General features: G+C 44.4%; 1 protein-coding gene across 1 annotated transcript in view; it reads left to right on the plus strand.

The window, feature by feature from the left end:
- SLC2A13 (solute carrier family 2 member 13) overlaps positions 1-16340 on the plus strand; it is a 138363-nt gene extending 122023 nt beyond the window's left edge. The window contains exons 8-10 of the mRNA XM_048933994.1: positions 8860-8981; positions 9114-9266; positions 10204-16340. Coding sequence (XP_048789951.1) covers positions 8860-8981; positions 9114-9266; positions 10204-10430 — 502 coding nt within the window. The 3' untranslated portion in view covers positions 10431-16340. The remainder of the gene's footprint in view (positions 1-8859; positions 8982-9113; positions 9267-10203) is intronic.
- Positions 16341-22279: the final 5939 nt, after the last annotated feature.

Genomic DNA, 22279 nt, shown 5'->3' on the forward strand with positions numbered 1-22279 from the left:
GAGGTGACTGTTCCTTGTGTGGTGCACTGGTGAGGCTGCAGCTTGAGTGCTGGGTTCAGTTCAGGGCCCCTCACTACAAGAAGTATGTAGAGTTGCTCAAGCTGATGTAACTAGAAAACGAGAGTTTTGAGGAGCAGCTGGAGGAGTTGGAGTTGTTTAGTCTGGAGAAAAGGTGGCTGAGGGGAGATTTCATGGCTTTCTACAACCACCTGAAGGGAGGTTATAGTGAGGTGGGTGTCTGATAGGACATGAGGAAACAGTCTCAACTTACACCAAGGGGGAATTAGGATGAATTTCTTAATGGAGAGGGTGGTCCAGCATTGGAACAGGCTGCACAGGGAAGTTGGTATCCCCATAGCTTCATAACTTGCCAATGGCACTGTGCGAGAGCACACCTCCATGTTTAATAAAGTGATCGAAGTCCTCATGCCCATCATTAGTTTGGAAGCTGCAAGGAGCAGTGGAACCTATCCTAATGGAGCAATAGAAGATTTGGATTAACAAAGTTGTTCAAAGACATGGACAAGCAGAGTTGTGTGGTGAACAGTAAAATCCTGGCGGACCAGCAGGCACAATCTCTTGCAGATGCAGAAACTGTAGTGCCAGGATGTGTCAATGAATGGGACAGAACCAATGTTTGCATACATATTTTTCAGTATGGACTGCCAGATTTAGTGTTTTTCTGTAGTATTTTGAGAACATTATGTAAATGAAAAAGCAGCAAAAATTATGAAAGGACTTGGTCTTTAAAGTACACAGATGTAAGAGACTGTAAATCCTTAGAGGACAAATGGAAGAGGGCAAAAGAGCAAAAATCTTGCATTACCCTCTCTTGCTTTCTCAGCAATACCTGAAATAGTGCATTCTTTTGTTACATTATCCTACTTTTGGTAGCTTGAAATATTATATTACAGATTGATCTTTAAATTTGCAAAAATATGTTATTTTGTCTTTTTGGGAAAGCATTTAACAGATGTGGGCTTTGCTTCTGCTTACCTTTCTGGAACACTGACCTTGTATGACATCATTGTCAGTGAAGCTTTTTCTGATATTTTGGAGAAATATTTTCTGCAGCTAAATATCAACATATCAGGCTAAGAAGTGAGTCATCTGATTGGGAAAAAGCTCTTCAGAATGTCTGTATTTTAAAGAAACAAAAACGTATCTCTGTGTGTCTACAGGGAAAAGTATCCTTAAATAACCAACTAACTTTTAGCAAGAATCTATCCAGAAATGATTACCAGATTGTGCTCTTGTTTATTGTATATGCTGGCATTTGATTCTCCATCTTAGAATCATCTTTCTGTGCTATTGCTATCACTGAATTTTGCACCTTCAAACCTTCTGGGTTCATGTAGCAACACATTTGTGTCATGGCTTCCTAACTGAGAGTACTGCATCTGATTTTCACAGCTGTGGTTTCAACCTGTCTATCCCTTAGCAGAGTGTTACCCAAGCCTCCTGCCTGCTGTTTCAGCCTTAGACTTGGATACATATGGATATAAATTAGACCTCTGTGTGCTCAGATTGTGCAGCAATATGTTTAAATATATGAGTTTGTATTTAAAGTATTATTATAAGGTCCTCGTTTTCTGTAACTATATATATATTTAAATGTTCTCATAGCTTTCTGGGGAAAAAAAAAAAAGTCTTAAACCAAAAGTTGTTTTGGGCTCTTTTCCATTCCTATCCTTTTTGTTTTCTCATTTCATTTTCCTGAAAGCCAGAGCAATTTTGAAGTTTCTCTTCAAGAAAATGAGATGGATATGCCATTTTCCTTCATTTCTGTCTCTTAACCAAATAGCTGATTTAGTGCTATCAGCTACGTGTTAGGAACCTGAAAGTGTCTGATGTTAAGAAGTACTGACCACCTCATTTTGAAACTCTGACCTATTGTGTAACAATTAAAGTCATTGAAATAAGCATAGGCAGAAATGCATGAAGGACCGTGGCGTTAAGCTAAGATGCTTGTACCCCGAGCCCCCAAGCTGATTTGGAGTTTGCATTTTGATAAGGTTTTTATTTGAATTCTGTCCATTAAAATTCTGTAGGCCTGACTACAGGACATGTAAGTGAATGGATGATGATTATTTTTCATAGCTGTTGTATGAGCCGCCACAAGTTTATGCATTATTAATACAGTATTTAAATTATTTATGGTTTGCTCACGACAGAATTAGGAAATTGTACAATTTAATTATTGCTACTTAATTTTAATTTGTATTGTGATAAGCGGAGTGTGTCCAGTTGAGATCAGAATCAGGATGAGGATGGGGCACTCTGTAAAGGACAAGCACGTCATGTTCATTACCATCTGGTACTTTAGAACAGTAGAAAAATGGTTGGAAGAAAGAGAAGTCTGTGCATGTGTGATGTGGTTCAGATCCCATAACAAACAAAAAGGTATTCGTGGTTCCATTCGTGGTTCCTAATTGTGCTACATGGGAGACTGGCTTACAGATGTGCTTAATGAGTGCTACCAGCCGCTGTGAAATCTGATGGGAGGCCTTTAACCTCGGGTGTATTCTGCCTGGTCCTGCTTGCATTCGTATCTTGAGGTGAGGACACAGAGGCTGAGGAGGGAAGCATATCCAGCAGCGGTGTGGAAGGTAGCAGTGGGCTGCCTCTCTCTGGTTTCTGGTAGATAGAATAAAAACGAAGCTTGAAGCGTCTGTACCGTGACTGCAGGGTGGGACAATTGCAGCCAGTGACCACGAGGAGGCCATCAGAGCTCAGGAGATGCTAGCATGGGGGAGAAAGAAGCCTAAAGGAGCAGCAAGTTGCGCTTGGAGAGGATAGGAACAGCTGTCGAAAATACAAATCTTTAAAACTCTTAAGACTTTTCTTCATATATGTATGTATGAAAAGCATTTGCTCCTTTGTCAGATGGTCAGGAACAGAGGTAAACCAGAGCAGGGCACTGAATGTCATGCAGGTGTGCTTTCTGAGAAGGCTGAGAGGTGATGGAAGGTAGTCGTGCTATAGAAAATTCTATAAAGTAGTTGTTTCAGAGAGCTCTCATCCTTAAGTACATGAAATATTAAGTAATTTATTAATGTAACAGCTGATATATATTAAAAAATTCCTTATGATTGATTTTAGATTTTAGCAGTCTGTGGGGTCTCAATCACATCTGTAGAAGATAAAAGGAGGATCGCAGGATAACAACCAGTAAAGAAAAAGTTGCTTAATGTGAATAATGATGATTATTTCTGAATCTGTTTGCGGCTGTCTCTAAACACATCTGTAAGAAATGTCTGTTTAAAGTGTAAAATGGCAGGAGAAATTCTTCTCCTACGGCACAGAATAAAGCAAGCCACTGTGAGCTCTGGCTCTGAAATGGGTAAAGCAGCCAAGCTTCCTATATTACCTTTTTGATTTGTCTTTGACTGCGTGCTTTCAGCTTCCCAGATGCAGAACCATTCAGCCCCAGGAGAACGCCCTCCTGCTGGCACTGTGCTAGCTCTTGTAACACTCATAAACTCACTGGGCATGGAATGCAGTGCATAAAGAAATTAATTAATTTTGTTTCTTCAGTTTAAGAGTTTTCAGATCTTTTGGACAGTGGCAATTACTGCAGCTGTTATCCAGTTGCTCAAGATGTAACTCACAGCTCTGCATGCATAACAAAGCAGTGGGCTTCAGAGTGATGAGGACTGCTTTTCTGTCATGTGCAAACACATTCAATGGGAGCTTTCCTGTAGTAAACTGTTATTCCTGAGACTTTAAGGTGCATGTTAGTATCTTAAAAGCCCCTTACTAGTTTTAGCAAAATGCAGTAGTAAATGTCTCAAAATTCAGATTGCAATGATGGTTAACTCATGTCTAGTAGAATGCCATAAAATGGTACAGATATGTTTTCCAAGGTTGCATATGTTTGTTCTTTGTTCTTTTCTGTAGTTTTTGTGTGTATGTGCTTTATTACTTTATTACTGCCATCACTTGGCATGAGAATGCCACCTGCATTTTTTTAGCAGCATCCAGTTTAGTGGATGAGTTACTTCTCTGTGCCAACTACAGACTCAAAGCAGTGGATGCAAACTTCTCAAAAGAGACGTGGATCTATGGTGCATCTTTGAGGCACAGCAGGCAGCAGCTAGGGAACCTTGAGAAGTTTCAGTATGGCTTCAGATACTGCTCACTGTGTAGTTAATCTGCTGTTTGCTGCAAGGAATGAGTTACACTAGAGACTTCAGATAGCATCTTACCTTATGTATATCTACATATAAAAATAAAATCAGATGCTGAAAGGAGTAGAAATTTCTCTTTAAACCAGGATATACTGATTTATAGTGAAACTATATCTTGCAGTTCAATAGATTTTGCTAAGGAATCTTTTTTGCATTTGGCAGATGGTAGAGGCCGGGTGAATGAACCTGTAGCTTTGAACTCCTCTGCCTCTGGTGCCAGCACAGCTTAATTTTGGGTATTGTTTGGATCAGCCTCAGCTCAGCTTCACCCGATGAGCAGCATAGAGGCAGTTTCCAAAGTTGTCCTTAGTTACATGTCTGACCACATGAACTTATTGCACAATTAGGCTGATAACTTACTAAGGTCTCTCCTGTAAGTAATGTTAAGACAGTTAGGGGTCTGTTTGAGCAAACAGCGATCTTCAGTGGAAGCAGAGAAGCTGTGACAACCAAAGCAAATGTTAAGGAGTGAACTCTTCCACGGGACCAGTAGCTGCCTGTGGGTAAATAACTGTAGTTGTCCCCAAGCATCTCCCACAGGAAGTGTTCCTCCTGCAGGCAGCAGCTACTCTTAGTGAGGTCAGTTGGCTGCTCTGTCCTTGCCGTGCCCAGGCTTCTGGTGGAAAGCTGGGTCAGTAAGCTCAGGCTAGCTGTATATTGCTCAGTTTGATGGGCGTGATATGAAAGTCAGCTCTTTACACAAGGAGACTTTTAAGATCACTTTAATGGTGATATTTCAAATCCATGAACTGGTGTTACACCAGAAACTAAGTTGATAAATCGTCAGTTATCTCTGTCTTGATAACCCAGACACAGAAGTCTGACATAACAACAGTCCTTAAGCAGTTTTCCTCTTGTTAGAACAAAGAAATGGTGGATTAGTGCAACTGAGAATTGGATCTGAATTCTGTATCATCCAAACCCAATGCTGACATTTATCTCAGAGCAGGATGCGTACTTTGGAAATAAGGCTGCTCTAATGAGCTTTTTAAGAACACAAACGATAACACTCGATTTTCTTTAGCAGTAATTTATTTCCATAATCTCATTAGATTTGAGTTTTGACCTTTTAGAATTTTTTTTATCTAAATCCACTTAACATGCTTCTGAAAGGCTGAAGAGACAGTGAGAAGTTAGCAGCTTTCATATTAAAAATATAAGGGCTTTTCAAAATGAAACACTCAGTTCTTACAAAGCCATATATTTAGAGCCACACATTCCTCACTGGAGCAAAATAAAAATTAACAGAAGTTTGAGAAGAAAACCAGCCTTCTTGTGCTGTGCTAACATGTTCTTTGCTATGTAGCATCTAAGACAGCCCTGGTTTGTGGTTTTTGGTGTTGAGAATTACTCTGCAACCAAATTGGCTCAACTATTAGGATAATTTAGACTGATTATCAAGGAAGTGGTCTTATCTTGTTTTATCTTCTTGTTATTAAGAATTGCCTCTTAGACCACCTGCAGCAGCCCTTCTTTCTCACCTTTTAATGCACCATACGAAGGTAATTTAGAAGGCAGGGAGCAAAGCTTTACGCCTTCTGAACTACAGGCTAAATCTGATCTAGGATGGGCTCTTTGAAACCAAATACATAATGCACATGACATAGAAATCTGCTGCTGTTCTGATTAATTTCCAGTCCATAGAATTGTTCACATCAATTGTCAGAAGGTTTGGTTTCCACTGATTATAACAGATGTGCTTCCTAAAATGTCTGGGGAGAACATAATGAGTGGTAAAGATTTTCAAAGTAATCGTGCTTTCACTTTGGCAGCAATTTCAGAGGGAAGAATGTGGTCTGTCTTCACCATTTATACTAAGGTGCCAACGACCCAGCACATTGTTATTTATTTGCAGTGGTACGTGACTGCATAATTTCACTTGTAAGTGGCTTACATGGAAGCTTCTCTGTGCTTTTTAGCTAGTGAAGAGATCAGTAGCTGCTTGTCTGCTTTCCAGTGTAGATTCCTATTTGGTCTTTCATCCCAGACCAAATTCAGAATTGTATCTGGCATTATCTTATACAGAAATCACTAATATATTCTTTAGCACAAAGCAGCTCTCATAGAAATGGAGTGCAGCAGGAGAATTAGCACAGTGACAGCACCTGAGTGCACCCCTGGACGTGTCCTCACTGGAGTGCTGTTGTGTACATACCCAGCAAATACAAGACTCCAACAGATGCAGGTGTCTTTGCTTACATTCTGTGTGCCATCCTGTTTTACTCCTGAAGGATAAGTAAAACACAGAAGCTTATTATTGCAAGGTTTCTGTTCCTGTGTAATTTTTCCTGTTTCAATGTACTGAATCTGCTTTTTTGCAACCAGATTTCCTCTTAGTTACAGTCAGAGAGGAGGGCATAGTCAGCAGCTTCTGCAATAGGAGGCTTCAGTGATACATGGCTTTCCCACATAGATGGTGTGTAGGGAAAGGTGGTGGGGGACACATCCTCCCCATAGCTGTGGCTGTGAATTGGCAGGTTGGCTGATAGAGGTGTGTGTGAGGTAATTAACCAAGCTCATCACTGTATGAGGCTTCTCTTCGAGGAGCTGCCAAGCTGGCTGGCCTGACTGGAGAAACCATTTTCAGCATCAGGGCATTTTAGCACGCTAATCAGTTTGTATTTATTACCAAACACCTGTGAATGAAATGAGAGTAGTAGCAAAGAAGCAAATGTGCAGTTGTACAAATGTGTGGCACTGAGCAATGCCATGATTTCACAGGGATGCTGATCTGAAGCAGGCAGCTATTAAGGTGGAATGAGAGGTAGCAATGTCATCTCCAGGTATTAGGTAATCCGTCTTGCAAACAGCATTTCCCTAATGTGAGGAATTGCACAGTTCTGCCTTCTGTACCTGAGATGTATGTGGGAGCTGATGTGACCCATACGTGGTGAGAGATCAGCGTGAGAATGTCCGAGTGGATGCTGATGGGGAATGATCCCTGCCTGGCTGTCATGACATAAAAGAGACACTGAGCTGAGCCATGAAAGAGCAAAGTGCCGTAAGAAGGACAGTACTGGGCAGTACTGAGAAGCAAGATCAAGAAATTGTAATGCTGGCTGTAGGATTTCACTCTGAGTGAAGACAGAAATACCAGATTTGGCAGCTGCCAGCATCTCAGGCTTGAGGGATGTATCTGTCAGGATGCTGTTCAGCTGAACTCTGTTCTCCTTATATTATTGATCACCCCAAAACTGAATCTGTGTGCCTACATGAGGTAGGTGCAAGCTGGCACTGCCACTGAAAAGGTTTGGCTGTGGTTTCACCCACAGTTTCCCAAGATTTCTTGGATTAACCCCTCTGTTTAAGTGTATTTGAATTCCGGATGTCCGACTGTCCCAAATCTGGGTTTGGGACTTCATGGCGATGCCTTGCTGTAAAAGTTGTTTTGTTGCTACTTTCTTGCCAACATCAGGACTGTTTCTGCCCCAGAATCAGCCATTGGGCACCCTGGTGCTCACCAGCATTCATTCCTCTTCAGTTCAGAGCTGGCTGATTGTTTCGTAATGGAAAACTTAGAGGAGAAAGTTGTGCTGGAAATTTTCCGTAGGAAGCTGGCTGTAGTGGTGATCTTTGCTCCTCTGTCTTGCTATTTGTTGCAATATCAATATGTTGATTTATCACCCACTGCAGGGTTTGTTCTAGTTTTTCTACAAAAGAGAGGGTCCTGTCCTTCACATAAGTGCTCAGCTAAGCTGGAAATCGTAGTCCAGACAGATGTTCAGTACTCTGTGACTTCTCTTCAAGGAAATAACTTGGTTTGCATATGAAAGGGTGTTCTCTGCCTAAGTCTACTCTGCCAGAAGTCCACATTTTTTCAGCTGCAGCAATTGCTGAGATTGCAGCTGAAAAGTTTCTCTAGTTACAGCAATGGCTTGTTGTTCCTTTAAACAAATGCTAATTTCCACGAATAAGATATATAACAAAAAGACGAAGTTGTCAGAATTCCTTTAAAATACTTTATATTGTTGGCACTCAAATACATGATTTTATGCCTATTCCTAGAAATATGCAATTTCTACGCAGTCCTGGGAATAAAATCAATTTTTCTTTTATCAGCTCAGGCTCTGTTACCTCTGCTCTGATTCTGCTTTTTACTTTCTAGTTTGAAATGCCGTGACCTTCCTAATTATTTCACTGCAGAGAAAAGGAAGTCTATTGCTCCTTTTCTTACAACTTCATGTTGCTGTAGCACGCTCCACAGCCTTTACCCGTTACACCCAAGGTGTGCTGCACACAGCTCATCAGTGCCTTAAGGGCTAACTTCCATCTGACCTAAATCCTTTCATTTTCAGCTCAAATTCTGCCGCTGCACCTCTTGTTGCACTGTGTGATATCTGTGTTAGTGTTCTCATTGCCTTTGGTGTGACTGCTGGCCTGATAAAGACAATTCATTTGAAGGAGCAGATACAAGAAGCCAAGTGCTTAAACTCAGGAATGTGCTGCAGGGTGCTCTTCATAAGGCCACACACAATGTTATCTGTGAGGCTCAGGAAAAAGCACGTTTCCAAATGTAGGATTTGGCTTAAAGGACAAAACAGGGTGGGGCTTTCCTCGCTTAATTTCACGTTTGTCAGCTTTCCCTAAGAAGCTGCATGCCGTGATAATTTTGATATGTCATCCTTTCCCTGAAAACTGTTTAACGCTAGATTTTATTGTCATTTTTCAGGTGTTCAAATGAAACCATATTCAAAAAAGAAGATTTGTTTTGGGCATATAATTTCTGCCCCACCCCATACTCCTGGACAGCACTTCTGGGCCTTATTTTATACTTGGTTTTCTTTGCACCTGGTAAGCTAATGTTTGTTTTCACATTGAAGTTTAAGAAATGGTAAAGGTGAAATAATAAATGGTGAGGCTACACATTAAACTTGCTCTTCAATGCAGCCATTAAACTGAGATTGATTTGTTTTTAATTCTTAGGGATGGGTCCCATGCCCTGGACCGTGAATTCTGAAATCTACCCTCTGTGGGCTAGAAGTACAGGAAACGCGTGTTCATCTGGAGTCAACTGGGTTTTCAACGTGCTGGTGTCACTGACCTTCCTGCATACAGCTGAATATCTGACCTACTATGGTAAGGAACAGTCTGTGTCCACGGACACAGTGCTAGCATTGATTTTCTGCTGCTTACATTCTAGATCTGTTTGGCTGTGAAATTGCAACTGTGAATGCAGTGTTCTCACCTAACTGTGTTCCATTAAGACCAGGCACCTGGTATGACCTGCCTGCAGTTTGCTCCTGATTCCATAAGAAATGCTTCTTTCTTTCTAGAAAGTTGCATAAACAAGGAATCTGAAAAAAATTACCTTTTGGCTTGGTGAAATATTTCACTTAGAAAGACGGCATCTGCAATTTCTCATTTTGTAATGGCATCTGAGACCAATATCAGTTGTCGTTGCCAAAACTCCGTACAGCTGAAGATGCTACTGATCTGCTCCCAGCTGTTGATTATTGAGTCCTGTCTGCTGGAGCCTGTGGAGAGCTGGTCAGCTTACTGCTCAGCCCCTCCACTACAAGTCCTGTACATTGCATGAAGATCTGGTGACCTTCACATCATTACTGGTGCAGAGCCTTTCAGCAGCTGCTGCTCTTTTCAGGCATCGGTCTTGAAACAAATGGCAGGTAAATGTTGGGCTCTTGGTGCCTTCTTGGCTCCCCATAAATGCGGGGGGCAAATGTATGAGGGGTGATGAGATCATTCTCAGTGCCAATTGTCTTTGCTAAGTGATAATTAGATGTAAGAGTCTCAAGCATTATTTTAATCACGGCTGTTTCTTTTTTGTTGAAGTTTCTCATTTTTGGGAAGCAGTCTTAGTGATTCCCGTGACATTAAGAATAGCTAAGAAACTTCTCACCCTTCCTATCAACTTTTTTTTATTGGCTATGCAATAATTTAATTGCTGCTTATTTTCACAGCAAAATGACTTGCCAAAAAACAGATGAGTTCTTCTGCCTTTCCCAGAGGGGTGGGATGCTCCATCACTGACTGTGTGTGTTCTTTTGTATTGCAGGAGCCTTCTTTCTGTACGCAGGGTTTGCTGGCCTGGGACTCCTTTTCATCTATGGCTGCCTTCCTGAGACTAAAGGGAAAAAACTAGAGGAAATTGAATCTTTGTTTGAAAGCAGGCTATGTACATGTGGTATGTCAGATTCTGATGAAGGGAGGTATATTGAATATATTCGGGTGAAGGGAAGTAATTACCATCTTTCTGACAATGATGCTTCTGATGTGGAATAATTTTCAGCTGCTAATGTATTTAATCATGTAAAAGCCTTCTGGGGGAAAAGCAGCTCTCTGGTGACCTCACTGCCCTGCTTCTGGTCTGGTTCTCCTTTCTGCTGTCTAGTTAAAAATGCCTTCGTGTTCAAAATGGCTCCGTTTGGGAGGAAATTCAATATGCTCATGTTTTCTTGATAACTAAAAGCAATGGCTTCCAAAAGAGATTGAATTCCACAATTATATGAATTAACCAGATGTTTGCAATCCCACACCATGCTGAGGTATTTTGCATGATGTACTGTGCCAGATGAATGTAGAAGGCTATCCTAGGTGGTCAGTGGTTGTCCTTATCTTCAATACTGGCAAAAGTTGAAGTAATGTTGTAGCTAGTCAGAAAGCAGCTGACATCAGTCAGATCCCCAGCTCTTAGCAGTCTATCAGACAGCTCTTGTATGCCACACAAGAAAGGTTGCTGCTGCACTGGTAGCCATTTGAAAGGATTACATGTATCTCCTGTGTCTGTCAGAGGGAACCTTGTCCAAATTATCCCAATGGAATTTCATTTGTATTCATTTGAGATGGCTGCAGAGAGCCATGGTCACGCAGGTGGTGCCTCATCAGGGCACCACGAGTCTGTTGTCCCAGGTTGTGTTGCGGTTGCTGCTCTTTATGGACACGCTGCAGTCAGCAGCTCGTGTCTGTGAGATCCACTGCCAGAACAACATTCTGAGAGCAGGAAACAGAACCCAGGACATGGCTGCATGTACCAGTGAGCTGGTGGTGTGCATTGCTGCGGACAACAGAGAGGCTACAGTCAGTTGGAAACCAATGATTTTTTTTCTCCTTTTCAGCATGTGTACATTTGGGTTTGTGCCTAGTTTTGAACACAAAATATCACGAGCTGGAAGAAATAAAAGGAAGGGAGAGGTTTTCTGCTGCTAAATGCACAGTGGTCATTCCTCCTGTGCCTTTTGCTAATGAATAATCAAATTGCCTTCAGTTTATCTTCCTATTGCAGAGTGAGTGAATCCCAGCAAATTTTTCCTTCAAATGCCCTTAGTCAACCCGTGTCTTTCTGGATCAAAAGAAAAATATTAGTGATGGGCAGAAGCCTACATCTCATATTAACTGCCTTACTGAAGCATTGCAAAATTGTCAAGAAACCGTCAGGCACAAAAATCAAGTTGGCTGCCTTTAGTGTGGTAATGAAAATATTAATGGCGTTTTATTCACCTGCCGTGATTGCCTGCCTTGGCAAATTGAATTTTATGCAGCTACATAAAAGTGTAATGTTATTTTTTTTCCTTGCCCTGTTTCTTTCCACGGCTTTAATTCTTCGGAGGTATGAGTTTGAAAGCATAAAAAATTCAAATTCTTATCTCTAAAACCTTTGCTTCATGAATGTGGAAAGCCTCCTCTGCCTGTAGGCTGCTCCCCATTTGCTTGGTAAAAATGCATTTATTTTTCATTGTGTAAGGATTAAAGAAGTTGTTGGATCCACTACCTTTTAGAGATACACTTTGTGGGCTCTTTTTGGATTGAAAAATATTTTGAGTGTAAAGGAACTGTCAAAATGATAGTGAACATTTGTTACTAAGTTATTTTTATTGGGTAATATGTGGAGTTTTCGTTGTAATCATGAAATATGATGCTATGCTGTCTGATCTTACACAGGAGAGGTTTCTTACTCTCTAATGAGTGAAATTCAGTGATTGGATGTATTTTAGGTGATTTTCTTTTTTACTTCATAAATCAAAGAAATATTTTTGGAAAGAAAATATTTTAGAGCATCCTTCTGTAACTTGACTGGGAATAAAAGGGAAAAGCATAGCAAACAGAGGGAGAGGTGAGTTACTGCAAAGAGCAGACTGACCTCGAACCTCTGACGGGCGGTGACAGCGCTGCATCCCAATCCTCCACCCTCCTTCCCTCTCTGTGAGCGCACAATATTCCCAGGCTTGTAAGCACCAGCAGCAGGAAAGGACCGGCTCTCCGGCCCTTTATCTGAATGCATCAGTTTCAGACCAGCCGTTGGGCTGCTGCTGCTTCAAAGCCTCACCAAAGGTGCAGTACCTGAAATGAGAGAAAGGGACGCTTCTCACAGGTGAGGTTCAGGGTGAATTGGTTTCCTTCTGAAGCCAAAAAATAGCTGCTGGAAGACCCTGCTTCAGAGCAGGTTGTTATCCAGAGCAGTGTGAATAGGTGCCTACTGCCCAACGTGTGCACGTTGGGATGCTGCACAAAGACAGACTGAGGCAGGTATTTCCTGGTTTTTCAGGACAAGGACTTACGGCTCTGATCTCCAGAAGCGTGAGCCCAAGGTCCCTTGATGGAAGCACTGGAACTGGGAGCACTGGTTTGTGCTCCCAGTTCCAGCACTTACCTCCATGTCCACAGGTAGAGGAAACAGCAGCACTTTGGTGGCATAACCAAAGTGAAGTCCCTATGAAAACTGCTGTCACGAGATCAGCCTCTTTCTTTTCTTGCAGGCAGTGCTGGGACTTTTTAGCAGCAGAAGACAATCTCTCTTTGCCAGCGTTGTTTCCTGGGCGTTCTCAGAAGTGGCATTCGGTTGTGTGCAGCGCTAGGTTATTTCCCACACTACAATTCAGTCTCTCTTAGAGCAGTTTTCTGAAGTTTTACATCCTGGGCCCTTTTTCTTGAGGCAAAGTGATTGAATCACAAGCATCTTGTTTATTGTCACTACTTCCTACGAGGATGCAAAATATATTGGCTTCTTTGCTGTCAGTCCCCTTTCCTACCCACAGAGTTGGGTTTTAGTCTTCCTCTTAAGGTTGCTTTACACAAAGGAAACATTCCACACCTTGTTAACCCCGGACCTACTACCAAGCATCATGTATCTTAAAAGTGAGATCAAATACTTGAAATTAATCTTACATAATTAGGGCAATTAGGGTTTTATTTTTAGAATCTGTGAACATTTATAATGTATGAAGATAATTAAACAAATGTTTCTATTTTGCAAAGATTTTTATATTTGTGCTTATTTTAAGTTTTAAGAATTTTTGCTAAGGGTAGTGCTAGTGACATTCCAGACAGAAGAATACAAATACAAATGCAATTGAGTCATTTCTTACGACAGAACGTTAATTTATGAAGTAGCATAAGTAGCACACCTAAGCACAATGTTGTCCTACAGACAGCTTTCTGCAGGAGGTGGGTAAGAGTTCCTTTGCAGGGACTGCACCTTCATTCAGGTATTCTGTGCATGAGGAGCGCTGCTGGTAGAGCTGTGTGTGGATCGGACACTGATCACACACTGCAGTTTGAAATATTTCAGCAGCTCAGATTCTTTACAGGTTTGGACCTATGAGCAAGAATAAAAGGAACAATTCCTGATGAGTTTTTAACCTTTCGTATTTTAATTCACCTTAATTCACTTATGGAGGTTTATTAACCATGTTCGAATTCTTACAGTGTTGGGGGGAGGGGGGGTGAAGTAATTTGCAACTTGTTTCTTCCCACTGTCACTTTGTTGCTCAAAATCATTTTTTAAAGGGAGAAACAAACTTGGTTTTAAAAGAAAACCAAACCAACAAAAGCAAAGCAAGCCCCTGGGACTCTTTTGAGGGCTGAAGCTGCATTGTACACGTGCGCCTTAGGTTGCTGCCATAGACATTGACAACCAGCGAGTCTCAGTGCCTGCCCTGTCAGACAGCGTGGGGTAAGAAACAAAAGATGTGGCACGTTTCAGTAGGGATAGGATTGGAGCCCACAGGAGCTGTTGGCATCTCTCCTGAGGGGCAGAAGGGCAGGGAACCAGGGAGGTTCCCGGTGCAGGTGGCGTCCTGCAGAGGGCAGCAGGACGGGCAGGCTGAGGGCAGGGGCTGTGTTTCCCCTCTTCATGGGGGTGAGGACACGGCAATAGAGATAGCAGAGCAAATGCTTTCTTCCTCTGTGAAGTCTCTGTCCTCAGCTGGACAATAGGAAGAAGTTTTGACTGAAGCTCACTGCGGGGCTCCTGGCAGTCCAGGAGGGCCTGTGCTTTGGGCACTCCCTGCAAACACACTGCAGGTTGGTCAGAGCAGGCCCCGTGCTTCTCAGCCTCACACCCACCCTGCACTGCTCAGCGTACTGCTGCTCCAACACAGACATCTTGAAGTTCTCCTTGCGATTGCCTTAGAGGCTCTGCAGGCCAAACTCAGCGGGGACGGGTCAGAGCCTTCATTGCACAGAGCAGGAGCTAAGTCAGAGTAGCAAGTCGTGCAAAGCACTTTAACGAGTCAGATATCTGTGCACTCTTTTCTGAGAGAGCCAAGCCAACCAAAACCCCATTCCTCATTGGGAAGAAAACAGAGCTTTGTGTACCAGGCCAGAAGCAGATAATGCCACAGTATGTGCTTTATGGCAAAATGTGTTTTTATTGCAGGTAATATTTACAGCTTACATGTAGCTGCTGCCTATCAAGTGACACAATTGTTCTCTGGATTTTAACGAGTCACATTTTTGTGCAAAACTCTTGGTGGTTTTCTATCAATCTCCATCGCCTTGTGTACAGTACAGTAAGCGTAGTCCACAAAGTGGTCTAGGTTGTGGCAGTGTTAAAAATGTCAGCACAGTAAAACCTAGGTGAACATTGTTAAAGAATAATGTTGTTAGTGATATCGGGGGTTAAAACTCCTTAAAGGCAACTATATTATAGATTTTAAAAGTCTGAAAAAAAAAAGGCAATTCTTATCTATTTTGTGTATGTTTTCATATAGAGAGTTTTTTATGTGCCGATAACCATCACTGTAGTGTTTTGTAAATGGGTGTTAATGGTGTTCCAGAGTTGTGTATATGAGCATTCCCTTTAGCCAGGCTGAGCTGTCAGTGTGACCCAGCGGCATGTTTCACACCTCTCCTCGAGGCTCACTGTCAGCTTCACTACAGCACACGGGGAGCTGGACCAGAACCCGGCCTTGGGAACCTGCAGTTCACCTCGAGGCCCACTTCCTCACGTTTTTCCTACACGGTGTGTTACAGCTGAATGACTTGGTGGTGTAATTATAAAGCTTCAAGTGTGCTTCAGTTGCACTCTGATCTTTCAAAATTCAGTTTGACATTTCATTGTATTTGCACAAGGAAGGGGAGCGCTGATTAATTATGAATAACGTCCCTGTATTTCTGAAGGAAACATCCGTTCAGGAAGTGTTAAAGGCAAATTTCTGTCGCTGCCTTAAACATCACACAGACTTTGGAGAGGACTGAATGTAGGACTGACGTCGTGACTTCTGCAGGAGAAACTTCAGCTGGTGGGCTGGGTGCTGGGGGGAAGCCCAAGGGTTCCCCAGTGCTGGGCTGCCAGCCCCAGCTCGTGCCCCCGCCCTGCCTGGTGTGCGCCCGCTGTCTGGGCGCTGTTGGGCATCCGAGTGGTGCCCATCAAAGTGGTGGGATGATTGTTCTCGACGTTCTTCATGTGCTCCAGTGTCCTGCTGGTCCGGGGCATGGCGGGAATTGGCACAGGTCTTGTGTCTGCCTTTCATCTGGAATCTCACAGCCCTACAAAAGCATCGCCCGGGTCTTTCTGCCACGAATTCTCTTTAGGGTATTTGAGACTTTATTGGAGACCAAATTGGTAGAAATAAATGCTTTTGCGTTCCATAATAACATGCATATGGTGCCATCAGGATGCATGGTGTGGTGTTTGGTACAAAACAGGTTTGGGCAAAACTCACTGTCAGATCATCCAAGTTATTTTGTTATCTGCACAATGTCAAACATGTGCCATTTCCTTTTGCAGCCAGTCAAGCCTATAATGTATGAAAGTGTTGTACATTTTCTGAAACTTCAGTGATGTATAATTATTTAATTGACTTCTGTTCTGATTGCTTTAATGACGTTTGGTCTTTACATAAAAGTAAATAGCTTCAAAGAATTGTCAGTGCCAGAAGTGTAAATGAACAAAATAAAAGGTGATACTTAATTACAGAATGTTCCTCGAGGTCTTGTTTGTTTGGATACTCCTAGAACAGGAAAATGGCATTGCCCAGCAAAGCGAGCTAAAACAGTCCATGCGCTTACCTGAAATAAGAAAAGAACAATAATTTGGGATAGGATTGATGTGACCTTAAACAGAATGTTTCGAGCCGCAGTGTGACGGTGGCCCAGTGGGACAGAGCTGCTAAGGACTGTAATTAATTACAGCTCGCACTGAGGGGCAGACAACTCGTGCCAAGGTGATGTGCAACCAGGACGGCTCCTCAGAGGGCCACAATGCTCCCTGCCTCCTGAGCAAAGCTGGCTCTGGGGACACTCCAGCCCAAGTGGCAGCGGTCCTGCTCCTCCCCGCTATGTCACACACTGTGGGCCCCTTGTGAGGTTCAGCCTCGCTCCCACCAAGCTATGGCCCTTTGGCCTGGGGTCTGAGGGCTCCCAGCAGTGCTGCTGAGGGGATGCTGGCATTGGGATCCTGCTCAGCAAAGCGCTGGGTCTGCAGGATGTGCAGACTGAGCTCATGGTTTCCATGCTGACAGGTGATCTGTTTAGGTTTCTGGCTGATAGTGTTTGTAAAGGTGATGAATGGCTGCCGTTCAGATTACTTGTCACCAAAACCACACAGCGGCTTTTGGAGTAATGAAAAGCTGGTGGCCCTGCTATCAAACACTCCATTTTTTGGATGTCTCCCATTCCCTCTGTTGCAGCTGCTTTCACAAAACAATTACCCATGGATATGTTGCTGCTGAAAGGAGCCTCGACTGAGCTGCGGGCAGCAGCACGTTCTCCCAGATCTCTGTGAGCTGTTCCAAGCCTGGACATCACATCTGGGTGCTGCCCATTCACACCAGAGCCACACCACAAAGATGCTGCCACACTGAGGGCTTGTGCTGGGGCTGCTGTCACCAAGGCTCCTGTGCAGGTTGACGCTGGGCTTCTCACAGCACTACTGAAGCCCAGCAGGGTCGGCTGATAGAGGAGCAGCACCAGAGGCAGTAGTGCTGTGTTTATTGCCAGCAGTGCCCACTCTGTGCAGTAACCAGGTTTCCTTGCAATCTCCTTTTGATAAACAGTTTGAATGGGCTAAATCTCCCAGTATGAGTTGTTTTTCTTCTAGATTTCAGGTTTTCATTCTCTCTCTCTCCCCCCCTCTGTCTCTCTTGACATTTCTTGGGCACTGCAGTGTTTGTTCAGTGCTTAATCTCCCAAGGCGACATACACAGAGATGGACGTGGTACAGTTGGTGCATTTTGCCAAAATGGACACCACCACTGACCCAATTGCAGCCTGTTTCAGTGCTGCCACTCACCTGGCACTGCAGCAGCTGCAGAAGGAGATGTTTGGTGGCAGCCCCATAACGAGTCATCCTGCACAGAGTAGAGGGCGTTTCCATCCCCATTGGCCCTGCAGCGGGCGGCCCCAGCCTTGTTGGGGAGTGATGCTCTGGAGGAAGCCCTGCTGCTAAATTGGTACTTGGTTTCATCTTTTCACGCTGTGATGACATCAACTCATCTGACTACTGCCAATGAGCTCCCGTTTCCAGCTCAGGAGCTCCAAAAATGTGCCCATTTGCAGGGAGCATTGCTTCTTCGGAGGTCAAATCTCCCCGCAGACATCCTGCTTCAGGAGAATTACTCCACTCCAGGGAACAGAGCACATTTCTGCAGTGTGATGTATCGCCTTGTCATCCCAACAGCCACAGCTCTGGGTCCTGCAGCCAAGCCAACCCCTGTGTGCTGAGTGGGGCACTGCTGCCATTAATCACAGCCCTCTCACTGCAAGCGTACCCAACACAGCTGGCCTGGAAATGTTTAATTCTCATACAGTGGCTCTCTTGCAGCCTCCTGCCTTACCTTCACTGATGTCTTCTGCACCAGCACTGAGCACTCTGCGGGCTGCTGTCCCCTGGCTGTCCTATCCCAAGAATGGCTGCACGCCATGCAGGGACTGTCAAGGCATAGGGTGGGAACTGGCAGCAGAGTAGGAAGATGGGAGGGAGGAAGGTTTGTTTTTGGCTCATCGAGCTGCGGGACCTCACCGGAGCTCAGTATCACTGCCTCAGAGGGGGTGGCTGTGACACAAGTAGGTGAGACAGTCACCTCCAGCTTGTCAGAAGCTACTGATGAAAAGAGGCTGAGGAATGGCAGCAGAAATGTCATTGGATTTGCTGGGGATAGACAAGGATTTGGATGCAGAGAGCCAATACGTTTTTCAGGAAACCTCATCCTTCCTTAATCAGCTCTCTGCTAAAACCATTAAAAAGGCAGTTCACAAACAGTTCCCACCTGAGAAATAATTACTTGTATGGAGACTTAAGCTTCTCATTTCACACAATGATAATCCTTCATGAAAATGGAATAAGGATTTCTATGCATTACGCAGAGGCTGTTGGCACAGTAACACCTGGCTCCAAGCTGCCTGAGGAAACTTCGCCTGATTCCTTACCCTGCAGGTTACTGCAATTAGAGCTGATCTTATAGGGAAAGCAGGGTGCCAATGCACATCAAGATTGCTTCAAACTGAAGCTTGGGGTCACATTTTCAGTCTGTTTGTGCACCTATATTTGTTTCAAAATGTTCAAAGGCCAGCACTGTCTTTTGGTTAATTACAGGTATGCTTCTGACCTCTTCTCCAGCACAATTTGGTTTATAATCTGCTTTCTCTGAGCATAGCTAAGCAATGCCACTTGCATGGGCCCCCCAGAGGCTCAGCTCACCTCTGGAGAGGTGACTTAATGAAAAAGGATCATCTCTATCCATGTCCCTGCCTCACAGAAAGCCGTGGAGTGCATGGTGGGGTGGGGATCGTTGCTGCAGTAACAAATACTAGAGAATAAATAGCGGCAGCTGCTGAGGCATGGGCTGAAGCAGTCAGGACTGGAGGCTGCCAGCAGGCTCCTGTTAAACCACACTCAGTGCTTCCCCAGAGTCACAAAAAGTTGGAGGTGAAAGAAGGCCCCTGAGCGCAGGGGGAGGCACGCTGCAATGAAGAGGAGGCACTGTTCTTTTCTAACACAGTGATAGTCACATCAATACTCATGAATACTTCTCCAGTGGCTGAAAGGAATGTGCTGCCTCATTTACACTGCTGCCAGCACATGTACCTCTGCACAGACTGCTTTATTCCTGCAGCTGGGTCACAATCACAGGTAAAATCGTAAGGTAACTGGATTCTGTAAGCTCTCATCTCCCTGCTCAGGAATACGGAGGCCCGCTTTGATTGACATACTCTGAGCAGTGAATTATCCTATCAGAGAGATGTGTGCAGCTCTTGCAGACAGCTGGTCTGTGTGCCTGCCTCTCAGCTGCGTAATTTCTACCCTTACTGGAATCCAGGCTGAAAACTGGCTGCAACCTGACAGATACTGAAAGCCTCTTGGTAGCAGCTTTAGTGCAGTGGGGAAAATATGCTGCAGCCACTGAAAGGCTCCATGTCGTAGAAGATGTGAGAGCTCACTGAGGTGTTACTTAATTTGAAACACTCGCACTGGTCTGTGCAGCACTACCAGTCCCCTGGCAGCCAAAAGGGCAGCCAAACCCTGGGGTGCACCAGGCCCAGCACTGCCAGCAGGTGAGGAAGGGCTTGTCCCTGTTACAGAGCATCCACTGGAGGTCTGTCAAGATGGGGAAGGCTCTGGAGGGCAGGGTGTGTGCTCCCTGTGTTTGCTCAGCCCACAGCGGAGGAGCCGAGGGGAGGCCTGATAGCGGCTGCAGCTCCTCGCAGGGAGCGGAGGGGCAGCGCTGAGCTCTGCTGTGTGACAGCGGCAGGGCACACAGTACCAGAAGGGCTGAGAGGAGCAGAGCAGCTGGCTGTGGCAGTGCTAGAAATGTCCTGCCTCGAGCCAGCAGGGGCTGGGGTGGCAGTTTCATAACACTGAGCGATCAACTGTGCCTTACAGAGCCCTGGGAACTGCTGAGCCTTCGGCAAACCACAAGGATTATTCAGATAAATTATCCCCCCCTGTGAAGAAGATGATCACAACAGTTTCAGCTAAGAAATGACATGGCAGCTTGCTTTGACAATAAATTGAGGCAAGCTAAGAAAGAAAATCTGCTTATGTCGAGCCTTAAGAAGTGGGAGGCGAGTTGGGTAAATGATAGTTACACAGTGCAGCAGTTTGGCTGTGCAAATCCCTTCCTGTGTTGGCAATTTATTTATATAAGGGAAAACACTATTTTCTTCAGGGTGAAGGGAAGCCCACTGGTGCTTCTGAGAGATGCTGTTTCTAAAATGGCACAGCCACAAACCTGCAAACTGTTCAACAATTCAAAAACCTCTGCTAGTTTTTTTAGTTTTGCAGGAGCCAGCAGAAAATAGAGCCACTGGTTTGGTGATAAGAACAAAGAGTGGCAAAGGGGCTCTTCAGTGCTGCACGACACAACCCACAACCACACAGCCTTTATTACAGAATGGAGAACCAAAAGGAGCTGACCCCATGGAAATAAGGGCAGTGAATCTGCTGACATCGGCTCCGAGGGAACAAGTGCAACGTGCCAACCTCGTACCAGCACGGCTCCTGTGCTGCGTGACACAGCTTTGCACGTGTGTGTGAGGAGGTGTGGATATAGAAGTGCACGGCGGCAGCACAGTGAGCCACCTCTGCTGGGAATCTTTCTAAAGGGAAAGAACGTAACTCAGAGGGAATATTATCAGAAACGTTTATTTGTTGTTATTTGCAACCTGACACTAATGCTGCAGTGAGGAGGAAATTATTTCATACTTTCAACCCACTGGCAAAACGTAGAAACACATAAAATATTTGTCGGTGTTAAAAGTCAGAGAACGAATCCATAGATGTGCTGTGAGAAGAAGTTTAAGTCTTTCTGCTGACATTTTTGTTTGGCTTTGGTGGGATTTTTTTGTTGTTAAAAATGAATAAATTAGTTCTTTTAAAATTGCATTTGACTTTATGTGTGCTGCTGTGTGCTTTCTGTTTCATTTTCGTATTTCCATTTTGATATTTGGTACAAACCAAAGACTGCTTTGCCTCTTAAAATGGGTGAGAATTAAGTCACATCAGATGTGCCTTGAAGTGAAATGGAATCTTTCCTCTCCTTTCAAAAGAAGCAAAGTCACCTTCGAACTCCAGAACCCTACAAGTGGGAAAGCAAATCTAGTTCCTAAAGTTTATGTTTATTAAGCTATCATAAAATCGATCCTATGCTGTCAGTTTGAGATCTACACAAAGTCAGAGATGGCATTTGATAGACAGAGATCCGTAGTTTATAAATGAACAGACTACAAACGATAGTTTTTCAAGCCAGGTTAGAAAAATCAAAATACACCTGTTAAATGAAACCTACTGGGAGCAGGACAAAATTTGGAAGCACTCTTTGTTTCTTTCCATGCCGTATCAGCTGGTCACTGCTCTTCTCTCCCGTTCATTGTATCAATGTAGCTCAGAATGTCTAGCGTTCTTCCGTCAGCCAAAGCGAGGTACCGGGCTTCAGAGGAGAGCGCTGCCGTCCCCGCCGAGCTGCGTGCGGGCGGCAGTGCCTCATGCTCAGGCGTTTTGTGCCCTCCAGCGGTGCTGGGAGGATGCAGCCCCTGAGGGCTGCGGGCAGCGGGCAGGGAGCGCCCACAGCTGCACACCCGCATGGGGTCACACTGCGTGGCCGCATCCACTTTCCCTGCCTGCGGGCCAGAGCTCTCGGTCTGCACCCAAACGTCGCACCTCGCGCTCTGCACGACTTGTGCTTTCTTATGGGCTTGGGGCACCAAGCTGCCCTCCCGTGGAGCGGCGCGCTCTTTCTTTCCCTCTCTGCTGTGAGCAATGCAGTGTTTCTGCTGAAGATGGCCGTCTCCCTGCATAGCCTGACTGCTGGCGGGCTGGGGAGGCACAGCTCCATTATGAGGAGCCCTGAGGGGCTCTGTGCTTTCAGAGGCTGAGATGAGGTTGACATTGTCTGTCTGGAGGTGCTGCTTGTCCA

The sequence above is a fragment of the Lagopus muta genome, chromosome 1 (genome assembly GCF_023343835.1).
Source record: "Lagopus muta isolate bLagMut1 chromosome 1, bLagMut1 primary, whole genome shotgun sequence".
Taxonomy (NCBI): domain Eukaryota; kingdom Metazoa; phylum Chordata; class Aves; order Galliformes; family Phasianidae; genus Lagopus; species Lagopus muta.